The 24,208-nt window shown below is 40.4% G+C and overlaps 1 protein-coding gene across 1 annotated transcript; it reads left to right on the top strand.

Moving 5' to 3' along the window:
- Positions 1-254: 254 nt before the first annotated feature.
- On the top strand, positions 255-18,019 carry PTCHD3 (patched domain containing 3). The gene is made up of 4 exons (XM_016962833.4): positions 255-1,509; positions 2,744-2,865; positions 11,383-11,528; positions 15,484-18,019. Exons 1-4 carry the CDS (start codon positions 418-420, stop codon positions 16,989-16,991), a joined length of 2,868 nt encoding a protein of 955 aa, XP_016818322.3. The 5' UTR covers positions 255-417; the 3' UTR covers positions 16,992-18,019.
- The last annotated feature ends 6,189 nt before the right edge of the window (positions 18,020-24,208 follow it).

Genomic DNA, 24,208 nt, shown 5'->3' with positions numbered 1-24,208 from the left:
CTGTTACTGGGTGAATGCCAAGAAAGGTAAAATCTGTCACTCAGGACACGTGGAATTTCTGTGCCATTTGTGTGCGTGGAAGAAACACCCACATTCTCCCAATAAATTGCGAGTCCATAGGATAGGCACGCATTTGATGGCCTTGAAGAAGCGTTCCTTGTATGTGCAGAACCCCTGAGAAACCAGGCACGCCACAAACACATTTCAGATTAGTTGGGCGACGGGGCAAACCACGTGCTCCCAACGCAGCCTCCGCTTCCGGAGCGCGGCTGGAGGGCAAACTCCCCTAGAATTTCTCCAGGAAACCGTTGGGTGGGGCCAGGAGAGCGTTGGGTGGGGCCAGGAAACCGTCTGGTGGGATCTCCGCAGCTGCTTTTCACCTGCTGTTCCTCCTGCGCTTCCTAAGAGGAAGAATCAATGCCGTGGGTGGAGCCCAAGCCCGGGCCGGGGCCGGAGCAGAAGCCCAAGCTCACCAAACGGGACTCTGCCACCGGGCCGCAGTGGTACCAGGAATCTCAGGAATCGGAGTCGGAAGGCAAGCAGCCACCCCCGGGACCCCTGGCACCCCCGAAACCCCCCGAACCCTCAGGACCCCCGGCGTCGGAGCAGGACGATGCACCCCTGCCAGAGGGGGACGATGCACCCCCCCGGCCGTCGATGCTGGACGATGCACCCCGCCTGCCGCTGGAGCTGGACGATGCACCCCTGCCGGAGGAGGAAACCCCCGAACCCACGGCCATCTGCAGGCACCGGCACCGCTGTCACACCGACTGCCTAGAGGGGCTGCTGTCCCGCGCCTTCCAGTGGCTGGGGTGGCAGGTGGGCGCGCACCCCTGGATCTTCCTGCTGGCGCCCTTGATGCTGACAGCCGCGCTGGGCACCGGCTTCCTGTACCTACCCAAGGACAAAGAGGAAGACCTAGAGGAGCATTACACCCCTGTGGGGAGCCCGGCCAAGGCGGAGCGGCGCTTCGTGCAGGGCCATTTCACCACCAACGACTCCTACCGCTTCTCCGCCTCCAGGAGGAGCACCGAAGCCAATTTCGTCTCGCTTCTGGTGGTCTCCTACAGCGACTCACTGCTGGACCCGGCTACCTTTGCAGAAGTCAGCAAACTGGACGGCGCGGTGCAGGATCTGCATGTGGCGCGGGAAAAGGGAAGCCAGATCGAGTACCAGCAGGTGTGCGCGAGGTACAGGGCGCTCTGCGTGCCCCCCAACCCGATCCTGTATGCCTGGCAGGTGAACAAAACGCTCAACCTGAGCAGCATCTCCTTCCCCGCCTACAACCACGGCGGGCATCCCCTCTACCTGACCGGCTTCTTCGGAGGATACATCTTGGGGGGCAGCCTAGGAATGGGCCAGTTACTCCTGCGGGCCAAAGCCATGCGGCTGCTGTACTACCTGAAGACCGAGGACCCTGAGTACGACGTGCAGAGCAAGCAATGGCTCACCCATTTGCTCGACCAATTTACCAACATTAAGAACATCTTGGCCTTGAAAAAAATTGAGGTACCTGGTGGTGTGGGTTTACAGGGAGGCCAGGAGAAGGTGAGAGGGATGAGGAAGACTTGCTCCCCAGAATCGTAACAAAAGCACTTCCTGACTACTTTATGGGGCCCTTGCCTCTAGGCTGGGTGTGCTCTACTGTATTTGGTACTCAACCCGATTTTCTTAACACCGACGGATGCCAGAAATTGTGAATCCTTGGTAGCATTCTAGTCGATAACACAAATCCTATGTCCACCAGATGGGCCTCTTCAGTACAGACATTGATCTTCATGTTTAATTTTGGGGTTTGGTTTCTAATCAAATTACAGTATTCTGAAATTCTACTTTTAGTTAAAGTCTTCACTGGTTTGGGGGAACCCCTAAAACTTGCTTGGAGCTCATTGGGATTAAAAAACAAACCGTCTTTTAAGTAAAAGTTCCATAGCCTTAAGAAGATAACTAGCTTAGCATTTTTCAAGTTAGATACATACGAAGCAGCACCTGGCTTAGTGTGAGGTACATATTAGCTGTTCAGTTATTGGTGGATCTGCAACACTATTCAGATGTATAAATAAGCCTAGTGAAAGAGACACCTGCTGGAAAGAGCTTTCAAAGACCAGGCCCTCCTGAAATATTTATGCAACTGAAATAGTAAAAGACACTAACCTAATACAAATTTAGAAAAAGTTACAATTTCTGCAGCTATTAATGAGAACAAGATTAAACAGTTTTAGGCTGGGCGTGGTGGCTCACGCCTATAATCCCAGCATTTTGGGACACCAAGGCAGGTAGACTGCTTGAGTCCAGGGGTTCAAGACCAGCCTCGGCAACCTGGCAAAACCCCATCTCTACAAAAATTACAAAAGTTAGCCAGTCGTGGTGGTGCACACCTGTAGTCCCAGCTATTCGTAAGGCCAAGGCAGGAGGATCACTTGAGCCCAGGAGGTTGAGGGCCCTGTCTCAAAAAAAAAAAAAAAAGATTTCAAAGTTTTATATAAAATTCAGATTTTGTTTATTCAGGAGTTTTATTTAAACTTTGAATTTGAAAGAAACTTGGGGAATCCATAGATGTGTGGAAAGAAGCAAATCTACATTATTTTCTCTATTCTGAAGTCGTAATCCATGTATTTTTATCTTTTGCTGAATTTTAACATACATATTGTTTCATCACTAAGATAAAGTGTTTCAATAGTTTTTGTAACTCACACACAAATATTGTAATTAAGTTATTTATCTGAGTATATTTTTGTGGCAGGTAGTCCACTTTACATCGCTTTCCAGACAACTGGAATTTGAGGCAACTTCTGTGACTGTGATCCCTGTGTTTCACCTGGCATACATTCTCATCATTCTGTTTGCAGTCACATCATGCTTTAGGTAAAAAGCTTTGATTAGTTTTTAAATCTCTTACTTTATGAAAAATACTTTATTGTGGTAAAATATAATAATATATATGACATAACATATGATGTTATAGCCACTCTTAAGTGTAAAATTCGGTGGCATTAATTACATCCACATTGGCATGCAACCATCACAATGATCTGTTTTCAAATATTTTGCATCATCCCAAACAAGAACTCTGTTAACATTTTGCAATAAATTCCCCATCATCACCACCACCCCCAACCCAGTGCCAGTTAACTTTAATCTACTTTGTCTCTGTGAATTTTCCTAAAGATTTCATATAGTGGAATCATATATTTATCTTTTTGTGACTGGCTCATTTCACTAGGCATAATATTTTCAAGGTTCATCCTTGTAGCATGTATCAGAACTCCATTGCTTTTTATGGCTGAATAATACTGATTCCTTCAACTTTGTTGTGATTCTTCAAGATTATATAGATCATCCTAGACTCCTTGCAATTCCATATGAATTTTAGAATCAGCTTCTCTATTTCTGGGGGGAAATGGTTGTTGGAATTTTGATGGGGATTGTGTTGAATCTGCAGATTGTTTTGAGTAGGACTGGCATTTTAAAAATATTGAGTCTGCCAACCCAGGAACTAAGGATCTTTCCATTTATCCAGGTCTTTTTAAGTTTCTTTTACCAATGTTTGCTGGTTTTCGGTGTGCAGATCCTTCACCTCCTTGGTTAAAATTATTCTTAGGTGTTTCATTCACTTAGAGCTATTTAAATGGAATTGCTTTCTTAATTTCCTTTTTGGGTTGTTCACTGCCTATGTATAAAAACACAACTAATTTTTTGGTGTTGCTCTTATATCCTGAAGCTGCGCTGAATTTGTTAACTCTAGTAGTTTTCTTCTGGATTCTTTGGTATTTTTCATATATACAATCATGTGATCTCTGAGGAGGGAGAGTTATATTTCTTCCCTTCCAATTTAGATGCTTTTTATTTTTATTTTTTAATCTAATTGCTCTGGCTAGAACTTCCAGTACAACATCGCATATCAATGGGGAAAGTGGGAGTCTTTTCTGTCTTGTTTCTGATCTGATCTGATCTTAGAGGAAAGCTTTCATTCTTTCACCCTTGAGTATGATGTTAGTTTTACTATTTTTATAAATGCCTTTATTATTTTGAGGAATTTTCCTTCATATTCCTAGTTTTTTAGTGTTTTTATTATGAAAGGGTATTGGATTTTGTCAAGTGCCTTTTAAACATCTAGTGAGATGAACATGTGGTTATTGTCCTTTGTTCTATAAATATGGTATATTACATTGACTGACTTTCTCCCGATGACCTTTCTGGGATAAATCCCAGCTGGCTATGATGTATAATACTTTTAATACGCTTTGGATTGGACTTACTAGTATTTGTTTATGACTTTTGCACCTATATTCATGAGAGCTATTGGTTTGTAGTTTTCTTTTCTTATGATGTCATTGTCTGGTATTGTGTCAGTGTAATGATGGTCTCCCAGAGTGAGTTAGGAAATATTTCCTCGTCTTCAATTTTTTGGAAGAGTTTGAGAAGGATTCCTGTTACCTCCACTTTAGATGTTTGGTAGAATTCATCAGTGAAATCTGGTCCTGGACTTTTCTTTATTGGGAGTTTTTTGATTACTGGTTTAATCTTTTGTTATAGGCCTTGAGATTTTCTATTTCACCTTAAGTCAGTTTAGGTCATTTGTGTTTTTGTAGGAATTCATGCATTTCATCTAGGTTATCCAGTTTGTTGACATACAGTTTTTGATAATATTCTCTTATAAACTTTTCTATTTCTATAAGGTCAGTAGTAACGTCTCCGCTTTCATGTCAGCTTAAGTTATTTGTGTCTTCTCTTTTTCTTCGTGACACTAGGTAAAATTTAGTCAATTTTGTTGATATTTTCAAGTAACCAACTTTTGGATTGATTCATTCTATTGTTTTTCTATTCTGTATTCACCTCTGTTCTAATCTTTATTCTTTCCTTCCTTCTTCCTGTGGCCTGAATGTTTGTGTCCTCCCAAAATTCCTATGTGGAAACCTAATTCCTGGTGTGATAGTAATATGAGGTGGGGCCTTTGAGAGGTGATTAGAATGGGATTGATACTCTTAAAAATAATTCCGAGGGAGCTTATTAGCCCCTTCTACCATGTAAGGACATAGCAAGAAGGCACCATCTGTGGAGCAAAGAGCAAACCCTCACTAGACACCAAATCTTTGGCCCTGACCTTGGATTTCTCAGCCTCTAGTACTGTAAGGAGCAATTTTCTGTTGTTGATAAGTTTCTCAGTCTGAGATATTTTGTTACAGTGGGCAGAACAGACTAAGACACCTCTGTTAGCTTTGGGTTTGGTTTCCCTCCTTTCCCTAGATCCACAAGTTGTTATTGATTTGAAATCCTTTTTCTTTTTAATGTGGGTATTTAGCTATAAATTTCCCTCTGAGCACTATTATCACTGTATCTCATAAGTTATGGTATGTTGTGTGTTCATTTTCATTCTTAACTAAGTATTTTCTAATGTCCCTTGATTAATAGTGTATCGTTACATTTTTGTAGATTTGTTAATATTCCACTTTTCCTATTATTGATTTTTAGCTTTATTCTATTGTTGGTTAGAAAAACGTACACTGTATAACTTCAATCATTTAAAATTTATGCAGACTTGTTTTACAGCTGAATGTATGATCTATCCTGGAGAATGTTCCATGGGCACTAGAGAAGAATGTATATTTTGCTGTCATTGGGTTGAGTCTTCTATATAATTCTGTAGGGTCTAATTGGTTTGTAGTGTTGTTCATTTCTCTATGTCCTTATTGATATTCTTCTCAGATGTTTCATGCATTGATGAAAGTGGTATATTACATTCTCCAGTTTTTTTTCTTTTTTTTTTTCTTTTTTTTTTTTTTGAGACAGAGTCTCACTCTGTCATCCAGGCAGAAGTGTAATGACACAATCTTGCCTCACTGTAACCTGTGCCTCCCAGGTTCAAGAAATTCTTCTGCTTCAGCCTCCTGAGTAGCTAGGATTACAGGTGTATATCACCATGCTCACCTGATTTTTGTATTTTTAGTAGAGATGGGGTTTCACCATGTTGACCAGGCTTGTCTCGAACTCCTGACCTCAAGTGATCCACCCACCTCAGCCTCCCAAAGTGCTGAAATTATAGGTGTAAGTCACCACGCCTAGTCCTCTCCAGCTATTATTGTAGAGCGCTCTATCTCCCCCTTCACTTCTGTCAATATTTACTTCATATATTTTGGGTATCTGTTATGCAGTACACATATGTTTACAGTTGTTATAGCTTCTTGGGGAATTGGCCTGTTTATCAATATATAATGTACTCCTTTGTCTCTAAGTCTGTTTTGCCTGATGTTAGTGTAGCCATTCCTGCTCTATTTTGGTTACTATTTGTGTAGAGTATCCTTTTATGTACTTTCAATCTACTTATATTTTTGGCAATAAAGTAAGTCTGTAAACAGCATATAGTTAGATCATGTTGTTTTATCCATTCTGCCAACCTGTCTTTTGATTGGAGAGTTTAATCTATTTACATTTAAGGTAATTGCTGACAAGAAAGAACTTGTAACATTTTTAAATTTATGTTCTATCTGTCTTATAACTTTTTTGTCCTTCATTTCCTCTATTATGCTTTCTTTTCTTCACATTTCTTTTTTCTTTTCAGACAGGGTCTTTCCCTGTTGCCCAGGCTGCTGTGGAGCGGCACAATCATAACTTACTGCAGCCTTGAACTCCTAAACTCAAGCAATCCTCCCACCTCAGCCTCCTGAGTAGCTGGAACTACAGGCACATGCCATCACATCTGGCTAATTTTTATTATTTTTTGTAGAGACAGGATCTTGCTGTGTTGCCTAGGCTGGTCTTGAACTCCTAGCCTCAAGTGATCCTCTCACCTCAACCTCCCAAAGTGGTGGGATTACACTGTGAGCCTCCCCCATTGGTGGGTGCAGCATGAGCTACTATGCCTAGCCACATTTCAATTTTTTTTTTTTTTTTTTTTGAGATGGAATCTCACTCTGTAGCCCAGGCTGGAGTGCAGTGGCATGATCTCGGCTCACTGCAAGCTCCGCCTCCTGGGTTCACGCCATTCTCCTGCCTCAGCCTCCTGAGTAGCTGCGATTACAGGCGTGCGCCACCATGCCCAGCTAATTTTCATATACAATATTTTTTGAGTAAAATCTGCTCTGCCCCCTCCAGATCCAGTGAAACACTCTCACACTGGGAACTCAGGCTGTGACCACTTTATACTGCTGCTGCTTTGAGACTATGGCCGCTTTAAGAGTGTGACCACTTTAACACCCATGCCACTTTAAGACTTACTGCTTTAAGACTGCCACCATGCCAGAAAGGGGGGGCTTTTTTTTTTTTTTTTTTTTTTTGGATTCATCATTCGCTTGGTTGCTGTAACTTTTCGACTATTTTCCAGGGTTCATAAAATTGGTTCTGACAGTTTCTGCTTGTTTTTTTTTGATAATTCTTTGAGAGGACATAAAATTGGTTCTGACAGTTTCTGCTTGTTTTTTTTTTTTTTGATAATTCTTTGAGAGGACAAGAGCTTTTTTTCTGCCATTCTTCCTAACATCCAGTGCTAAACTCTTGTTTTTTAAACCTGGTGACTTTTAAAAACATTTTTTCCCATCAGCAATAGTGTCTAATCAAATGGAATAGTAAAAGAAATTGTGGCCGGTTTTGTTTGATTTGGCATATCTTTTTTACCTTACATATTGCATCGGTTATGATTAATTGTTCCATTTGGAAGGCAGATAAGTTGGTAGAACCAAGAAGCATGTCCTATTTCTGCTAATTTGAAATAGTACTTTTCACTATATAAAAAATTAAGTTCTAATTTAATTGACTTAAGTGTCTCCATCATTCTGATGTGCAGTTTACCTTGTTAAGCACTTAAAAATTGTTCTCTAGGCATTAGGGGTAGTTTGTGTTCTTGAGTTCAAACTAAATATGAAAGATATCATCAAATAACAGAATTTAGATGTAGGAGGAACCCCATAGATTATATTCTAATTATATTAAAATAAATAGATTATTTTACATCAGAGTCACCCAGAGAGCCATAAACCAGATATTCTCAGGCCCCGCCCTACCAAATTAAAATATCTTGGGATTAAATCTGGAACTCTATATTTCAAAAATTTCTCTAGCTGATTCTTATGTGTAGGTAGGTTTAAGAACAAATAATATAATTTAACTATTTAGATGTAAGGAAAAGAAAGATGAAGTCTCAGTAGGTAAAGGGATGTGAAGACACTGGGGACCTCTTTAGGGTCAATGAACTACCTCATAATTTTGTTACTCTGGAAAGGAAGACCACATCACTTAGAAAACAAAGAAACTTTAAAAAGAAACAAAAAAACCCCACAAAATTCAGGCTATTAAAGTTAGTAGGATAAAGCATTTTAAAAATTCAGTCTACATGTTACCAATAATTGGTTTAACAAAACTTTTCTACTAGATAGATAGTTGGTTTTGAAAATACAAACTCTAGTCAGTTCTTACATATCTTTACAAATGATTTTGGACAATAATGCACAAAAATATTTTATTTAGGGGAATTGGAAAATGATTTATAGTTGTCTCCAAAGACTCTTCTATGCTTATGTAACCACCATATTGAACACAAGACTCATAAGGTATAAACATAAAGCAGTTGTATTTTTGTCTCCCTTTGTTTCCTGTAAGTTTGTAAGTTTACTAGGTAGAGCAAGTTCTTCCTCTGCCTCATGAAAATTCAGGCAATCCCTACATTACGGTAATTCTTAGGCAAGACAAAAAGTCCTCCAGTCAGAATTAAAATGTCCATGTTCATGTTCATGTCATAAACAAAAGTGGTAACTTGATTTGAAGCTAAGGTTTTTCCTCCTCTCCTAGCTGAAGCATGCTACATGGAATAGCCTTTAATGGGGAAAAAGGGATATTCCAGACCTCTCCTATCACTTCTCTCACTATCCATCTTGCTGAGTGGTTCACAGACTGGAGCATGCTCAAACAGTAGGAGAAATGGAATCGAAAAATTCTTAAGACATGAATGCTGCCATGACAGTCTAATATATGTCTTCTCTGGCTTTGAATATGAAACTGATCCTTCTGCAAGTGTTGGTTTGTTTGGTGTTTTTTCTTTTTTGAGATGGAGTCTCACTCTGTCACCCAGCCTGGAGTGCAATGGCGCAATCTCGGCTCACTGAAACCTCTGCCTCCCAGGTTCAAGCGATTCTCCTGCCTCAGCCTCCTGAGTAGCTGGGATTACAGGCATGCGCCACCACACCTGGCTTATTTTTGTATTTTTAGTAGAGGCGGGGTTTCACCATGTTGGACAGGCTGGTCTCGAACTCCCGACCTCAGGTGATCCGCCCACCTCAGTCTTCCAAAGTGCTGGGATTACAGGCGTGAGCCACCGCACCCGGCTGCCTGCAAGTGCTTTTGTAAGTTCCCTGGACACTTCTCGCTCCCTCTCTTTCCTTATCACAGAGGGTCTCTTATGTCTGTTCTGGGTGGAGCTTCCTAGACAGTTCTAGGACATATCCCCATTTTGCCTGTCTCACACACTCTCATATATGAAGGTTATACCTTGCATACCTGCCTTTAGCTCATTTAAGACACTTACTGAAACATATTTCAGGGTTCTATATTTATTGTCTTGCAATGAAGTCATTTAAATAAGACTTTTTCAAAAGTCTGTGCTCTAAATTGAACTCAATTATAGCTCATGCTATTTTATGTATAGTAATCCCCTGCTTTTCCACAGGAATACTATCCAAGACATACAATGGATGCCTGAAACCACAGATAGTCCTGAACTTTATTTATATCTAGCCAAAGTCTCTATAATCAATACTATACTTCACTCCCCTATCCTCTGAAAAATTCACACCTAAGAAATCCAGAAACTCAAAAGGAGGAATGGGCATAACCTTGTCATATATACCTTTTATCCTTTTATCCAAAATCTTTCTGATTTTGAAATTCATCTCTTTTACTTTCTTATCTTAAACTCCTATAAACCAATATTGTTGTTTTAAGAACGTATTATATTAGGCCGGGCACAGTGGCTCATGCCTGTAATCCCAGCACTTTGGGAGGCCGAGGCAGGCGGATCACCTGAGGTCAGGAGTTCAAGACCAGTCTGGCCAACATGGTGAAACCCCATCTCTACTAAAAATACAAAATTAGCCAGGTGTGGTGGCACATGCCTGTAATTCCAGCTACTCAGGTGGCTGAGGCAGGAGAATCACTTGAACCCGGGAGGCAGAGGTGGCAGTGAGCTAAGATTGCACCATTGCACTCCAGGCTGGGTGACAGAGTGAGACTCCAGCCTGGGCAAAAAAAGCAAAAGTCTGTCTCAAAAAAAAGAAAGAAAGAAAGAAAGAAAGAATTATAGTAAGAGATTTTATTATAACAAAGCAATTTACTTTTGCCCTGGAATTTATATGTGTATGTGTGTTGGGTTGGGGCCCTGACCTTAATTCATAGTACCACGTTAAGAAAAAGTGAAATACAATAACAGTATAGACATTTTATTAATAAGAAGAATTTTATCTATTTAAATGTGATCTCCCCTGCAGGTCTTCAGTCATGTTCCTGCTGTTTTGAAACCAGTGGCTCCAGTTCTTCAGCTCCTAGACTAAAATTCCAAACTTAGTTTCTCTCCCCTACTAAAATATCTGAATGCAGGTATCAGTCATTTGTTTTGAAGCAATTTCTAACAAGCAAAATCTAAAACCAGAGGTTGTTGCCAATATTTTAAAAGGTAATGTTATGGTTGCTGAGGAGGTAAAGCACTGAATCATACTTTAAAATATTTTGTATACAGTCCTGTTTCTGTTGGTTTGCCAAGGAAACAGGCACAGTTTGGGTCATTTAAAATATAGCACATTTTAATTTTTTCCAAATTCGTAGCAACTTTTCCACAGAGCCCACTTCACCAGTAGAGAAGAATCCTGAAAGTAACTTAAAAGACTTTCCTACTTTATGTTAACAACAATACACATTGTACTAACTTTGAAATACAGGAGGCATTTAATGTTGTGTTATGGCTAGTTAGAGACCAGGGATGGATAAAAAGATAATTGGATCTATGTTCTTTCTCTAGTACAGTTTGCTCTTCATTATCTGTTATATTCCATTCACACCCTTCTGAAGATCAGAGTGGAATTAGCCATTAGCAGTGTTTTAGTAATTCTTTGTGGTTCCAAAATGCTAGTCAGTGACTTAGTGCTTGGCTGGCTGCAAAGAATCACATATAGCAGAGTCGGTAGAAGTACAGATTTACAGATTTCTAACTTTTCTATTCCCTTTCTTTCCTTTTTTTTTTTCAGTTGTTCTGAGATAGTCCCTGGGAATTAAAGGTCTCCAGCAGATATGTGTGGAAATTACTGTCTTAGAGATTTCTGACTAGGTGTCCAAGTCAAGAATGTTATCCATTGATGAAAGCTACCACCACAAATTCCACGATTTTCCCCTCCAAATTTACAGGTTTGACTGCATACGAAACAAAATGTGTGTTGCGGCCTTTGGAGTGATTTCTGCTTTCTTGGCAGTGGTGAGCGGCTTTGGCCTGCTGTTGCACATTGGGGTGCCATTTGTCATCATAGTTGCCAATTCACCATTTCTTATTCTAGGTGAGTAAAACAAAACGGGAGGCTGCACACCGTGTATGTGGCGGGGTAGGGGATATATATAAGGGAAAGAATTGTATTGAGGTGGCTCTACAGTTCAAAAATGAGGTGCCAGGAAACAGGGAAATGAAATTGAACCGGATATCTCTAGAGGTGGAAAGATCGAGTATCCTAATGGAAAAACAGACCATGTACGTGAACAGCAGTTCACATGTAAAAAACAAAATACGCGTCATTAAAAATACAGTCATGTATCACTTAACATTGAGGGTCTGAGAGATGCATCCACAGGCAATTTTAACATCGTGTAAACTTCCTAGAGTGTACTTACACAAACCTAGATTGTATTTCCTACAACGCACCTAGGCTATGTGGGCCTCTTGCTCCTAGGCTACAATCCTGTACAGCATGTTACTACGCTGAATACTATAGGTAACTGTCACACAATGGTAAGTATTTGTATATCTAAATATATCTAAACATAGAAAAGGTACAGTAAAAATACGGTAGAAAATATGAAAAATGGTCCACCTGTATAGGGCACTTACCACGAATGGAGCTTGCAAGACTGGAAGTTGCTTTGGGTGTCAGTGAATGAATGTTGAGTGAACATAAGGTATAGGACATTCCTGTACACTACTGCAGACTTTATAAATGCTGGACACTTAAGCTATGCTACATTTATTTAAAAATGTATTTTTCTTTCTTCAATAATAAATTAACCTTAGCTTACTATAATTTCATTATTTTATAAACTTTAAAGTTTCTTTTAAACTTTTTTACTTTTTGTGATAACACAGTTTAAAACACAAACACAATGGACAGCTGTACAATAGTATTTTCTTTCCTTATGTCCTGGTGTAAACAAACGTATTGCTCTGCCAGTCTTATGAAAGTATAGCACATACAATTATGTACACAACCTAATAATAAACAATTGTTACTGCTTTATGTATTCACTATGCTAAATTTTATGTCATTATTTTAGAGTGTACTCTAACTTATGAAAAAAATAGTTAACTGTAAAACAGCTTCATGTAGGTTATTCAGAAGATATTTCAGAAGAAGGCATTGTTATCATAGGAGACAATTCCACGTGTCCTGAAGAGCTTCCAGTGGGACAGGATGTGGAGATGGAAGACAGTGATAGCGATGATTCTGACCCTATGTAGGCCTAGACTAATGTGTGTGGTTTTTGGTTTGTTTGTTTTTTGAGACAGAGTCTCACTCTGTCACCCAGGCTGAAGTGCAGTGGCTCAATCTCAGCTCACTGCAACCTCCGCCTCCCGGGTTCAAGCTGTTCTCCTGCCTCAGCCTCCCGAGTAGCTGGGACTACAGGCATGCACTACTATGCTCATATGTGTTTTTGTATCTTAGTTTTTAATAAAAAGTTTAGAAAGTAAAAAAATAAAATAAAAATAAAGATTTTTTATTTTATTTATTTATCTATTTTTTTTTTTTTTTTTTTTTTTTGAGACAGAGTCTCGCTCTGTCGCCCAGACTGGAGTGCAGTGGCGTGATCTTGGCACACTGCAAGCTCCACCTCCCAGGTTCACGCCGTTCTCCTCCCTCAGCCTCCCGAGTAGCTGGGACTACAGGCGTCCGTCACCATGCCTGGCTAATTTCTTTTTGTATTTTTAGTAGAGACAGGGTTTCACCATATTAGCCAGGATTGTCTCGATCTCCTGACCTCGTGATCCGCCCACCTTGGCCTCCCAAAGTGCTGGGATTACAGGCATGAGCCACCGTGCCCAGCCATAAATAAAGATTTTTAAAAATAGAAAAAGGCTTATAGATTAAAGATATAAGTAAAGAAAATATTTTGTACAGCTGTCCAATGTTTTTGTATTTTAAGCTGTGTTATCATAAAAAGCCAAAAACTTTTTTAAAAACTTAAAAGTTTATAAAATAATAAAGTTACAGTAAGCTAAGGTTAATTTATTATTGAAGAAAAATATATTTTAAAATAATTTTAAATTTTAAATTTAATAATTTAATTTTAAAATTTAAATTTTAAATTTTAAAAATAACCTAAGTATCTGGTGTTTATAAAGTCTACAGTTATATACAGGAATGTCCTAGGCCTCCCTGCAAACTCTACAAAACAGCTTACATTAAATCAATTATATATATCTTAACTATAGTTATTTATGGCTGTGGGGTACACTGGATGATTAGGTGTGAGTGCATACGAGGAAGGTATGCCTTGAAAAGCTAGAATAAATAAGCTAATATCCAGTACACAACTCACTATCTCCCCCAGAAAACCAAATATTAGTTTTTCCAAGATGCTTACTTTCCAAAATATAAACACCTTTATTTTCTAATGCTTACTAAAATAAATTCTGAGCTTACCAAAAATACAAAGAAAAATGGAAAACAACTGTAATTCCACCCTTCAGGGATAATTCCTGCTAATATCTTTATGTATATCCATCCAGAATTTGGTCTATGCAAATATACACATATAGCTCTCTCTCCATTTCAAACATCTTATTTTATAACAAGAAATGTTCATTTAACATTGAATATCTACCTCTTTTTAAAAAGACTGAATATGACTCTAATCTAACACTATGTTTGATTTGGCCAACCTCATATTGTTATGGGATTATGTTGTTTTCTATATTTTCCTATTATAAATTACACCAAACACTTGTCCTACTTTTGAGCATTTGTCCAATTAGGACAAATTCCTAGAAGTAGATTTGATAGTCAAAGGTATTCCCTTTTTAAGTCTTTTGCTTTGTTGCAAACTTGGACTGAAAAATTGTGTGCCAATTTCCATTTCTCCTTAGTAGACTATGAGTGTCTTCATTTGCAGAAAAACTTCCAAAAATCCTCAGTCTTGCTAATATTGATTAATAAGAAAACCAAGTGTCTCACTTGTGGTTTAATTTGCATCCCTTGATTAACTGAAAGGTCAAATATTTTTTTCTTATACCATTATGCACTACATAGCAATGTTTTGGTCAAAGATAGACTGCATATACAAAGCAGACCACATATACAACGGTAGTCCCAGAAGGTTATAATGGAGCTGAAAAATTCCCATCATCTATTGTTATCATAGCCATCCTATTGTCATAACTCAATTCATTACTCACATGTCTTGTAGGAAGTTGGAGGGAGGTGAAATTTATCTGCAACATGCTCATGCTGCACTTTCCAGTTCCCTTTTTTTGTAATCCTCCTTCCCCAGGCTTCAGTCATGACTTGAAAATCCTCAGATGTTCTATTCCAACCAATCTGAAACATCACTGAGGAAAGGAGCTAATTATCTAGTAGGCATTAATATGTAAAGAATTCTTAAGATTTACCTTGACACATATTTCTGATCTCATTATAATGAACTGGGCAAGTGAAATTTGAATACCAACATTCTAGGTATCAGAAACAAACTAGCAGGAAAACTACATCTGTGCATGTGCCTATGTGTGTCTATAAACTATGTGGTGCCTCTCAAATCATACCACAGAGACAGCCAGATGCTAACTGTAGAACACGTTAAGTCCAGCTTATATTTCAAGCAACAGAATGTTGGCTGGCTGTGTCTGTTCATCTTACAAGAGAAAATGATCTCTCTAGCAATCTATTGGAATCAAAGATACACGTTGCCAATGCTGCTTTGACCAATACCCATGAAGCCAGGTTTCCTGACCTCATCATGGAAACACCCTAAGTGAAGAGTAGAGTATACTGTGCTATGTGCAATAATAGGAGTATGTACAAAGCAAAGACTTATTACAAAGGAAGGAGTGATGAGTTCTGTCGTAAATTCAGAGGCAACCAGGGAAAGCATCACAGAGAAAGTAGTATTTAATCAGAGATTGGACAAGATAAATAAAACCTTAAGAGACAGAAAAAGAAAATGGTTTGAATCAACCTGTTTAATTTTTAATGGATACTAATATGTATGAAGATGAAGATTCTGTTTTTTTTTTTTTTTTTTTTACAGGTGTTGGGGTCGATGACATGTTTATCATGATTTCTGCCTGGCATAAGACCAACCTTGCAGATGACATACGAGAGCGGATGTCCAATGTCTATTCAAAAGCGGCAGTGTCTATTACAATCACCACCATCACTAACATCCTGGCCTTATATACAGGGATTATGAGCTCTTTTAGGTCCGTACGATGTTTTTGCATCTATACAGGAACGACCCTGTTATTTTGCTATTTTTATAACATCACGTGTTTTGGAGCATTTATGGCCTTGGATGGTAAAAGAGAAGTAGTCTGCCTATGCTGGTTGAAAAAGGCTGACCCAAAATGGTCCTCATTTAAAAAGTTCTGCTGCTTCCCATTTGGTTCTGTCCCAGATGAACATGGAACTGATATCCATCCAATGAGTTTGTTTTTTAGAGACTATTTTGGCCCCTTTCTCACAAGGAGTGAGTCCAAGTATTTTGTAGTCTTTATATATGTTTTGTACATCATAAGCAGTATATATGGGTGTTTCCATGTGCAGGAAGGTTTAGACCTTCGAAATCTGGCAAGTGACGATTCTTACATCACACCATATTTTAACGTAGAGGAGAATTATTTTTCAGATTATGGTCCCAGGGTTATGGTTATTGTTACTAAAAAAGTTGACTACTGGGATAAAGATGTTAGGCAAAAACTGGAAAACTGTATTAAAATTTTTGAAAAAAATGTCTATGTAGATAAAAACCTTACAGAGTTTTGGTTAGATGCATATGTGCAATATTTAAAAGGTAACAGCCAAGATCCTAATGAGAAGAATACTTTTATGAACAATATTCCTGATTTTTTAAGCAATTTTCCAAATTTTCAGCATGATATTAATATTTCATCATCAAATGAAATCATTTCTTCCCGGGGCTTCATTCAGACAACAGATGTTTCTTCCTCAGCCAAAAAGAAAATATTGTTATTCCAATTACGACGCATAGCTGAAGACTGTCAAATTCCCCTAATGGTGTATAACCAGGCATTTATATATTTTGATCAGTATGCTGCAATATTAGAAGACACTGTTAGAAATGTATTGGTTGCATCAGCAGCTATGTTCATTGTTTCCTTATTGTTAATCCCTTATCCATTGTGTTCCTTGTGGGTGACTTTTGCTATTGGTTCTGTGATTGTAGGGGTAACGGGTTTCATGGCATTCTGGAAAGTCAATCTTGATTCCATATCCATGATTAATCTTGTCATTTGTATAGGATTTTCTTTCGATTTTTCTGCACACATTTCCTATGCATTTGTTTCTAGTTCTCAGCCCTCAGTAAACCAAAAATCAATTGAGGCATTGTATCTTCTAGGCTACCCAGTGTTACAAAGTGCAATTTCAACAATAATAGGGGTGTGTGTTTTAGCTGCAGCGAAAGCATACATCTTCAGAACATTTTTTAAGATTATGTTTCTCGTTATGATATTTGGGGCAGCTCATGGCCTAATTTTTATTCCAGTATTCTTAACCTTTTTTGGAAGGTTTATTTGAATATCCACTAACAAGTCAAAGACCAATTCTAGAATTCCTGATTGCCCCAATCCAATCTGATTTTTTTAAATGCACTATTAAGAATAGTCAACAAACTACTGGGAGGCCAAGGTGGGTGGATCACCTGAGGTCAAGAGTTCGAGACCAGCCTGGCCAACATGGTGAAACCTCGTCACTACTGAAAATACAAAAATTATCCAGGCATGGTGGCGTGCACCTATAATCCCAGCTACCTGGGAGGCTGAGGCAGGAGAATCGCTTGAACCTGGGAGATGGAGGTTGCAGTGAGCTGGAGTGCGCCAGGCACTCCAGCCTGGGTGACAAGAATGAGACTCCGTCTCAGAAAAAAAAAAAAAAAAAAAGTCAACAAACCAAAAACAAGGGCATGTTTCCTTGACTTGGAAATCCCATTTTAAATTATTATTTAAAATATACTGATAAAAATTAATTAGTCTTATGTTAAAATATCTTCACTAAATTAGGAAGGGTTATCTTTCTTACAGTCTTCACAATCAAGTACAAGGTACAACTTTTCTGCTATTTTTTCCCTTTATATTTATGCCTGAAATTCAACTATTGTATGCATTGTTCATACTATAAATGGAATATTATTCTCATTGCACTTGCTACATGCATTCATATGTGAAAATGCATCTTATCATTTATTTTCCCATTCAGGGGCTTTTCTATGCATTTTGTTAATGGTATATTTTGATAAGAAGTTTTTAAAGTTTATAAATCCAATTTATCATATTTTTTTCATGGTTAGTGCCTTCTTATCCTAAGAAATATTTTGACTACTCCAAGGTTACAATTAAAGTCATCTCTGTTTTCTCTTCTAAGCTAATAGTTTTGATCTTACATTTAGGCCTGTGATCCATGTGCATGTATTTGTTGGGCAGTATGAATAGAAGTCCATTCCCTTTTCATAAAAGCTGCCCATTTGTCTCAGCATCATTTGTGAAAAGACTGTCATTCAGGATAGGATTAACTTGGCATCTATATAAAAAAAAATCAGTTGACAATTTATGTGTGGTTCTAATTCTGTGCCATTGATCTGCTTGTCTGCTCTAAGGCCAACACCACCACACAGCCTTCATTACTGAAGCTTTATATTAATTGCTGAAATTAGGCTGTGTATGTTGTCCACTTTTATTTTTATTAATCTTTCTGATTTCAAAGTTTATCTTTGTTACGTTCTTTTTTTTTTTTTTTTTTTTGAGACAGATTCTCACCCTGTCACTAAGGCTGGAGTGCAGTGGTGCGATCATAGCTCACTGCACCTAAAACTCCTGGGCTCATGTGATCCTCCTGCCTCAGCCTCTGAGTAGCTGGGACTACAGTCATGCCATTACATCTGACTAATTTTTTGTTTTAATTTTTTTTTTAAGAGACAGGGTCTTTCTGCATTGGCCAGGCTGGTCTTGAACTCTTGGCCTCAAGCAATTCTTCCGTTTCGGCCTCCCAAACTGCTGGGATTACAGGTGTGAGCCACCATACCAACACTTGGTTACTTTTTTATCTTAAACTCTATAAACCAACATTGTTTTTTTAAAGAAGGTATTCATCATCATAAAACTATACTGTAACAAAGCAATTCACTTTTACCCTGGAACTTGTTGGTTTTGGGCCTTGAATTTAACTCATCACACCAACCAATGGGTTGGGAAAAGTGAAAAACAGCAACAGTGTAGAAGATGTATTAATGATTAGAAATGTTGGCTATTTAAATGTGACCTTGCCTAAAGGCTTTAGCCATGTTTTTGGTGTTTTGCAATCAGTGGCTCCAGCTCCTTAGTTATCTCTCCTAGACGTCAATTCCAAATTAGTTTCTTTTCCTCACCAAAAATATTTGGGGTGATGTCAGCATAAATGGGGCAGAATGTAGCTCCAAGAGCCCATTTCATCACAAAAGTAAAAAAATTGAAAAATGCAACAACTGTTAGAAAAGACTCTAATTGAACTCTGAAAATGGTCCAAGGTTTACACCAACCAAGTGGACACCAAATCAGAAAAAAAGCAACTTAAAAATGGTAGGAAAATTTTGTGGCATTTTTATTTGCCCTTGTCTCACACCCCCCTCCCTGGCTTGATAGTGATGGTGGTCCTAAGAAGGTAGCCTAGGCCAGGCAGGGTGGCTCAGGCCTGTAATCCCAACACTTTGGGAGGTCGAAGGGGGGGGTGGATCACCTGAGGTCAGGAGTTCGAGACCAGCTTGGCCAACATGGTGAAACCCCATCTCTACTAAAAATACAAAAATTAGCCAGGTGTGGTGGCACGTGCACCTGTAATTCCAGCTACTCGGAGGCTGAAGCAGGAGAATTGCTTGAGACCCGGGAGGCAGAGGTTGCAGAGAGCTGAGATCGCGCTACTGCACTCCAGCCTGGGTGACAGAGCAAGACTCGGTCTCAAAAAAAAAAAAAAAAAAAAAAAAAGGTAGCCTACCTACCTTTTTTCATTCCTACCACATGTGGGACCCAGGTTCCTACTTCCAGAGGGAGAAAAGACCTCATTCACAAAGAGTTTTTCTGTTTAAACATGTCTACGAGCTATCGGAAGACTGACACAAAGCACTTATCCTTGTTTCACCTTCCCCAGAACTCACTCATGGTGAAAAGGGAGCAAGAATTTCCTTAAAACATTGTAAGCCAAATAAACAGCCCACAAGCATCAGGGGCAAAACGTTACTGTTGAGGTATTCAATAGTGCCCTATAAGCCAGGGAGGAAAGGCTGGGCAAAGAGTTTCTTTGTCAAATTAAGGCATTCAAAAGCACCTTTATGTACTGGGAATTTTTTTTTTTTTTTTTTTTTTTTTTTTTGTCTTTCAGACAGAGTCTTACTCTGTCACCCAGGATGGAGTGCAATGGTGTGATCTTGGCTCTCTGCAACCTTTGCCTCCTGGGTTCAAGCAATTCTCCTGCCTCAGCCTCCTGAGTAGCTAGGACTATAGACGGGCACCACCACGCCCAGCTAAGTTTTATATTTTTAGTAGAGATGGGGTTTTGCCATGTTGGCCAGGCTGGTCTTGATCAACCTCAGGTGATCTGTATACTGGAAATTTTAAAGCCATGCACATGCCCAGGGCAGGACACATACTCAGAAAAGAACTGCAAAAACTCAAAGCTTTAACCTCTGGCTAATCACTCCAGTCTGGCAGGAAGTGAAGGGGATGCTGTGGCTCCCTTGGGGTATGCCCACCAAGGCGATGCTTCCCTGGGGTATTTCTCCAGTATGGGATTGCACAAGGGTAGGGGACAGGACCAAGGAATACCAGGGTGCTGGGTCTCTCTAGTGGCACTAGTAGTCTCCATGAACAAATGGCTGTATTCCCAGAAGAGGCCAAGCTACTCATAGGGGAGACTGTAGCTCTTCCTGCGGCTACCTAGGGCCCAAGATTCAAACACATGCCTTCCAAAAATATGGCATCATTTAGTGATGGCTCTGTGAAACTAAAAGCAGATGGGGTTCATTGGGCTGCAAAGGTGGATGGCCATCTTTTGACTCAGACTGAATACAGATGTTACAACCAACCGGCCAAACTACCTGCAGTGGTGATGGTCAAGCAGGGCCACCCCTACCACCATATTGCTACATTTTCACTGAGTCATGGGCCATTGCCAGCAGCCTAGCTAAAATGTCAGGAGAATAGCGGCTCAGTGACCAGGCTATTAAAAGATCCCCTGTGTGAGGACAAGGACTATGCCAACAGCTTCCTGTCTTAAAGGGACAAATACATGTCACTCATAGGAATACCATAGCCACCCTTGAGATAACTTATGTCATGTTTTTTGGATACTCTGTGAGATGTCCCATTAACCAAACAGCATACTTCACTGCCCAAGCAACATGACACGGGCTACACTTTCAGAGGATATGATCACAAGATATGATGGGCTTTCCATACACTCTATTATGCACAGGCCAGTGAAACCATTAAATGATGGAATGGCTGATTCACACAGCAACTGAAGAGAGAACATCAAGACAACCTGCTGGTGGGGTGGTACCCCCACCTGACTAGGGTAATATGGGCACTAAACACAAGGAAAACACAGCATTGCAACACGTGTTGAGAAACACTGAACTTGGTAAGGGTGGTGGTGGACCAGGCAGCTGCCTGATTGGCCTGAGCCTGCAAAATCCTCATGTTTCCAACAATTCTTTTTTCGCTTTAGAGAGCATATCCTGTGGGTGGTTTGCAGTTCAGGCTGCCACAGTACCCCCAGACAGGGGGCCCTCTGACTCTAATCTGGAGGCAATGCTTCCCTTTGGTGCCTCCCTTCCCCTCTATGTGATCCCACAAGGGTGGGCGACAAAACCAAGGAATACAAGGGTGCTAGGTTCCCTCTAGAGGCAGTAGGGACATCTGATCCTTCCAGTCAAGTGGGCAATGTTATGAGGCATGTTAAGTTTGTACAGGACATGATCTCTCTTCCTACACTGGACAACTGAGGCCAAAAGGTCTGGGTTAAGCAGCAAGGGCAAGGGGTGTCCTCAGAAGCGGCAGCCTCAGGAGAGGGACAGACAGGCTACGTCACTACACCACCTCAGCCCAATTCATATCTGATGCGTAGGAAACACCTGGGCTGCCTGGAAGGGGTAGGGGTGGGGCACGAACCTGTCAGTCTGCTTTTCCACAAGGATGTGGCAGCAGAAGCCTGGAATTGTAATGCTTTGGTGGGCTCTTTCAAGCTGTGGCCATGGCAGGCAACCTGACGAAGTGTTGGATCTGCCACCCTGGACCTCCTCCTGCCACAGACCACAGCAACCTTCTCCTTCTGCCAGTGGTAAACTAAACCATTAGTCTGTTCTCATGCTGCTAATAAAGACATATCCAAGACTAGGTAATTTATAAAGAAAAAGTGGTTTAATGAATTCACAGTTCCATGGCTGGGGAAGCCTCACAATGATGACAGAAGGTGAAAGAGAAGAAAGGCACGTCTTACATGGCGGCAGGCAAGAGAGAGAACATGTGCAGGGGAACTCCCCTTTATGAGACCATCATATCTCATGAGACTCATTCACTATCATGAAAACAGCACAGGAAAAAACCCACCCTCACGATTGAATTACCTCCCACCAGGTCTTCCATGACACATGGGAATTATGGGAGCTACAGTTCAAGATTTGGGTGGGGATACAACCAAACTATATCAACCATTATTCCCTGAGTATTGTCAGAGTGTAAGGCAATAACACCTGAGCGTGGCTTACTAAGCAAGGATCTGGCACCTGCCACATGACAGGGAACTGGAGGTGCCCTATTAACTGACTCTGTGGCAAAATGTCACAACCACAACTAACAAAACCTTGGTGGGCAGGTACTTTCATGGACACACTCCTTTGATTACATGGACTACAAGTGTCCCAGTAGTGATAATGAAAACAAAGACCAGACTACCCCTAGCACTCTGTGTAGGATTCATGAAAAATATTGTATGGGAGAAACTGAGCTCATGCAACTATGCCATCAATCAGACTCGGCTGGTGAAAGCCAATGCATCTATCCCCTTGTATGGGCCACTGAACAATAAAATGAGGAAAGGTATGTTATGTGCAGCCAAGGGCTACATCTTTCTCTGCAGATGGTCTGGCAGTAACCCAAATATAGGATGGGCATTGTCATGCCTGAAACTTTCTCTGCAGATGGTCTGGCAGTAACCCAAATACAGGTCGGGCTTTGTCATGCCTGAAAATCTGTAAGATAGAGGGATCCTGCATGTTGCATGTACTTGGGGTGCCCCAAGATACCACCCCTGGGAATAATGAGATGCCCCCATTTGGGCCTGCAGCCCAAAGCCATATACCAGACTTACTAGGAACCTTCTAGGAGGTAGAACTGACTGTGGGCTTATGTCCTTTATGAGATCTTTGAGACCATGCATCAGAGTCAGTGCTCAGGAAAAAGTGATAAGAAATCTGTCCCTGATCATGGCAGATATTGCTTCCTCCACTGTCACTGCCTTGACAGCCCAACAGACATCCCTCAACTCCCTCAGGAAGGCTGTTTCAGATGATATAAGTTACCTAGACTTTCTTTTAACCCAACTGGGAGGAGTGCATGCAATTGGCAATACTGCCTGCCATACCTGGATTAATACCATAGGTATGATGGAAACAAAAGTGAAGGAGATTCAGAAGCAGGTTTACTGGCCACAGACTGGAACCACCTGAAGAATTCCTCTTTCACCTCTTTGGCAATTTCTTACCTAGATTGTTTGGATTCTGGGCTAGGTCACTACTCCAGGCAGGCTTGGTCATGCTTGTGGTCGTAGTCCTCCTGAGCCTAGTGAAATGTATTCTGGCTATGGCCCAAAGGTGTTGCACTGAATGAAGATGTGTTGGTCAAGATGTTACACAAACCTGATGAGACAAACCTCCACCTCCAGATTTGGGCATATGGTTGGTGAGCATATGATATGGACTGGCTTTGCTAAGGGTAATATCTTGCGGAAGTGAGGTGGGGTGCACTGCAAGACAGCTCTCTAGGTGTCCTTGGACCAACCCCATTCTTCATCTTCCCTTACTCCCTCATAGTTCTCAAGAAGAACTGTAGAATGTGCTGGGAATGCAACACCTTGAGATGAGGGGGAGTTTGCCGGAATAGCTCAGGCTCATTCCAGTCCCATTCTAAAAACAGAATGTCCATCAATGCTTCAGCCCAATGTGGAACAATAAAATGAGGAAAAGGATATTATATGCATCCAAGGGCTACAGCTTTTATACCCCAGTGTTGCCCCTGGGATACAAAACCCAGGGTGGGTTGCTTTCTGGAGTCCCTCAGCTGCAGTACAAGTAGGGCACGCACAGTCAAGGCTTCATCCATCCCAGGAAGCTTTCCGAGCCTTGGGAGGACTGACTCACAATGAATCCCAGGCATCGCTGTCCATTATTGCCTATCCTTAAGTAATAAATCCACTTAATGTAGCTTGTTGCATATGAGTACGTTCTGTCTCACTAGACTCAGATGACTTGATAAACCAGTACACAGTAAATTTGCTTCACAAAAACATGCAAGAATAAAAGAGTAATGTAAGCAGACATGGAATTCTAAGAAATAATCCAAAAGAAATGGAATTGTAACAGAAATGAAGAATGCCCTCAGTAGGCATATTGGTAGACTGGACACAGCTGAGGAAAGAATTTCTAAGCTTAAGGATATATCCATAAAACTTCTCAAACTGAAAAGCAAAGAGAAAAAAAGACTGGGAGAAAA

This window comes from Pan troglodytes, chromosome 8, assembly GCF_028858775.2.
Source record: "Pan troglodytes isolate AG18354 chromosome 8, NHGRI_mPanTro3-v2.0_pri, whole genome shotgun sequence".
Taxonomy (NCBI): domain Eukaryota; kingdom Metazoa; phylum Chordata; class Mammalia; order Primates; family Hominidae; genus Pan; species Pan troglodytes.
This window is presented reverse-complemented; position numbering and strand designations above follow the sequence as displayed.

What these genes read in the sequence shown, in the direction of transcription:
- PTCHD3 (XM_016962833.4), top strand. Translation starts at nt 418, where the DNA reads ATGCCGTGGGTGGAGCCCAAGCCCGGGCCGGGGCCGGAGCAGAAGCCC. An exon ending in TGGCCTTGAAAAAAATTGAG is followed by an intron (nt 1,510 to 2,743) that starts GTACCTGGTGGT and finishes TTTTTGTGGCAG; the next exon opens with GTAGTCCACTTTACATCGCT. An exon ending in TTCACCATTTCTTATTCTAG is followed by an intron (nt 11,529 to 15,483) that starts GTGAGTAAAACA and finishes TTTTTTTTACAG; the next exon opens with GTGTTGGGGTCGATGACATG.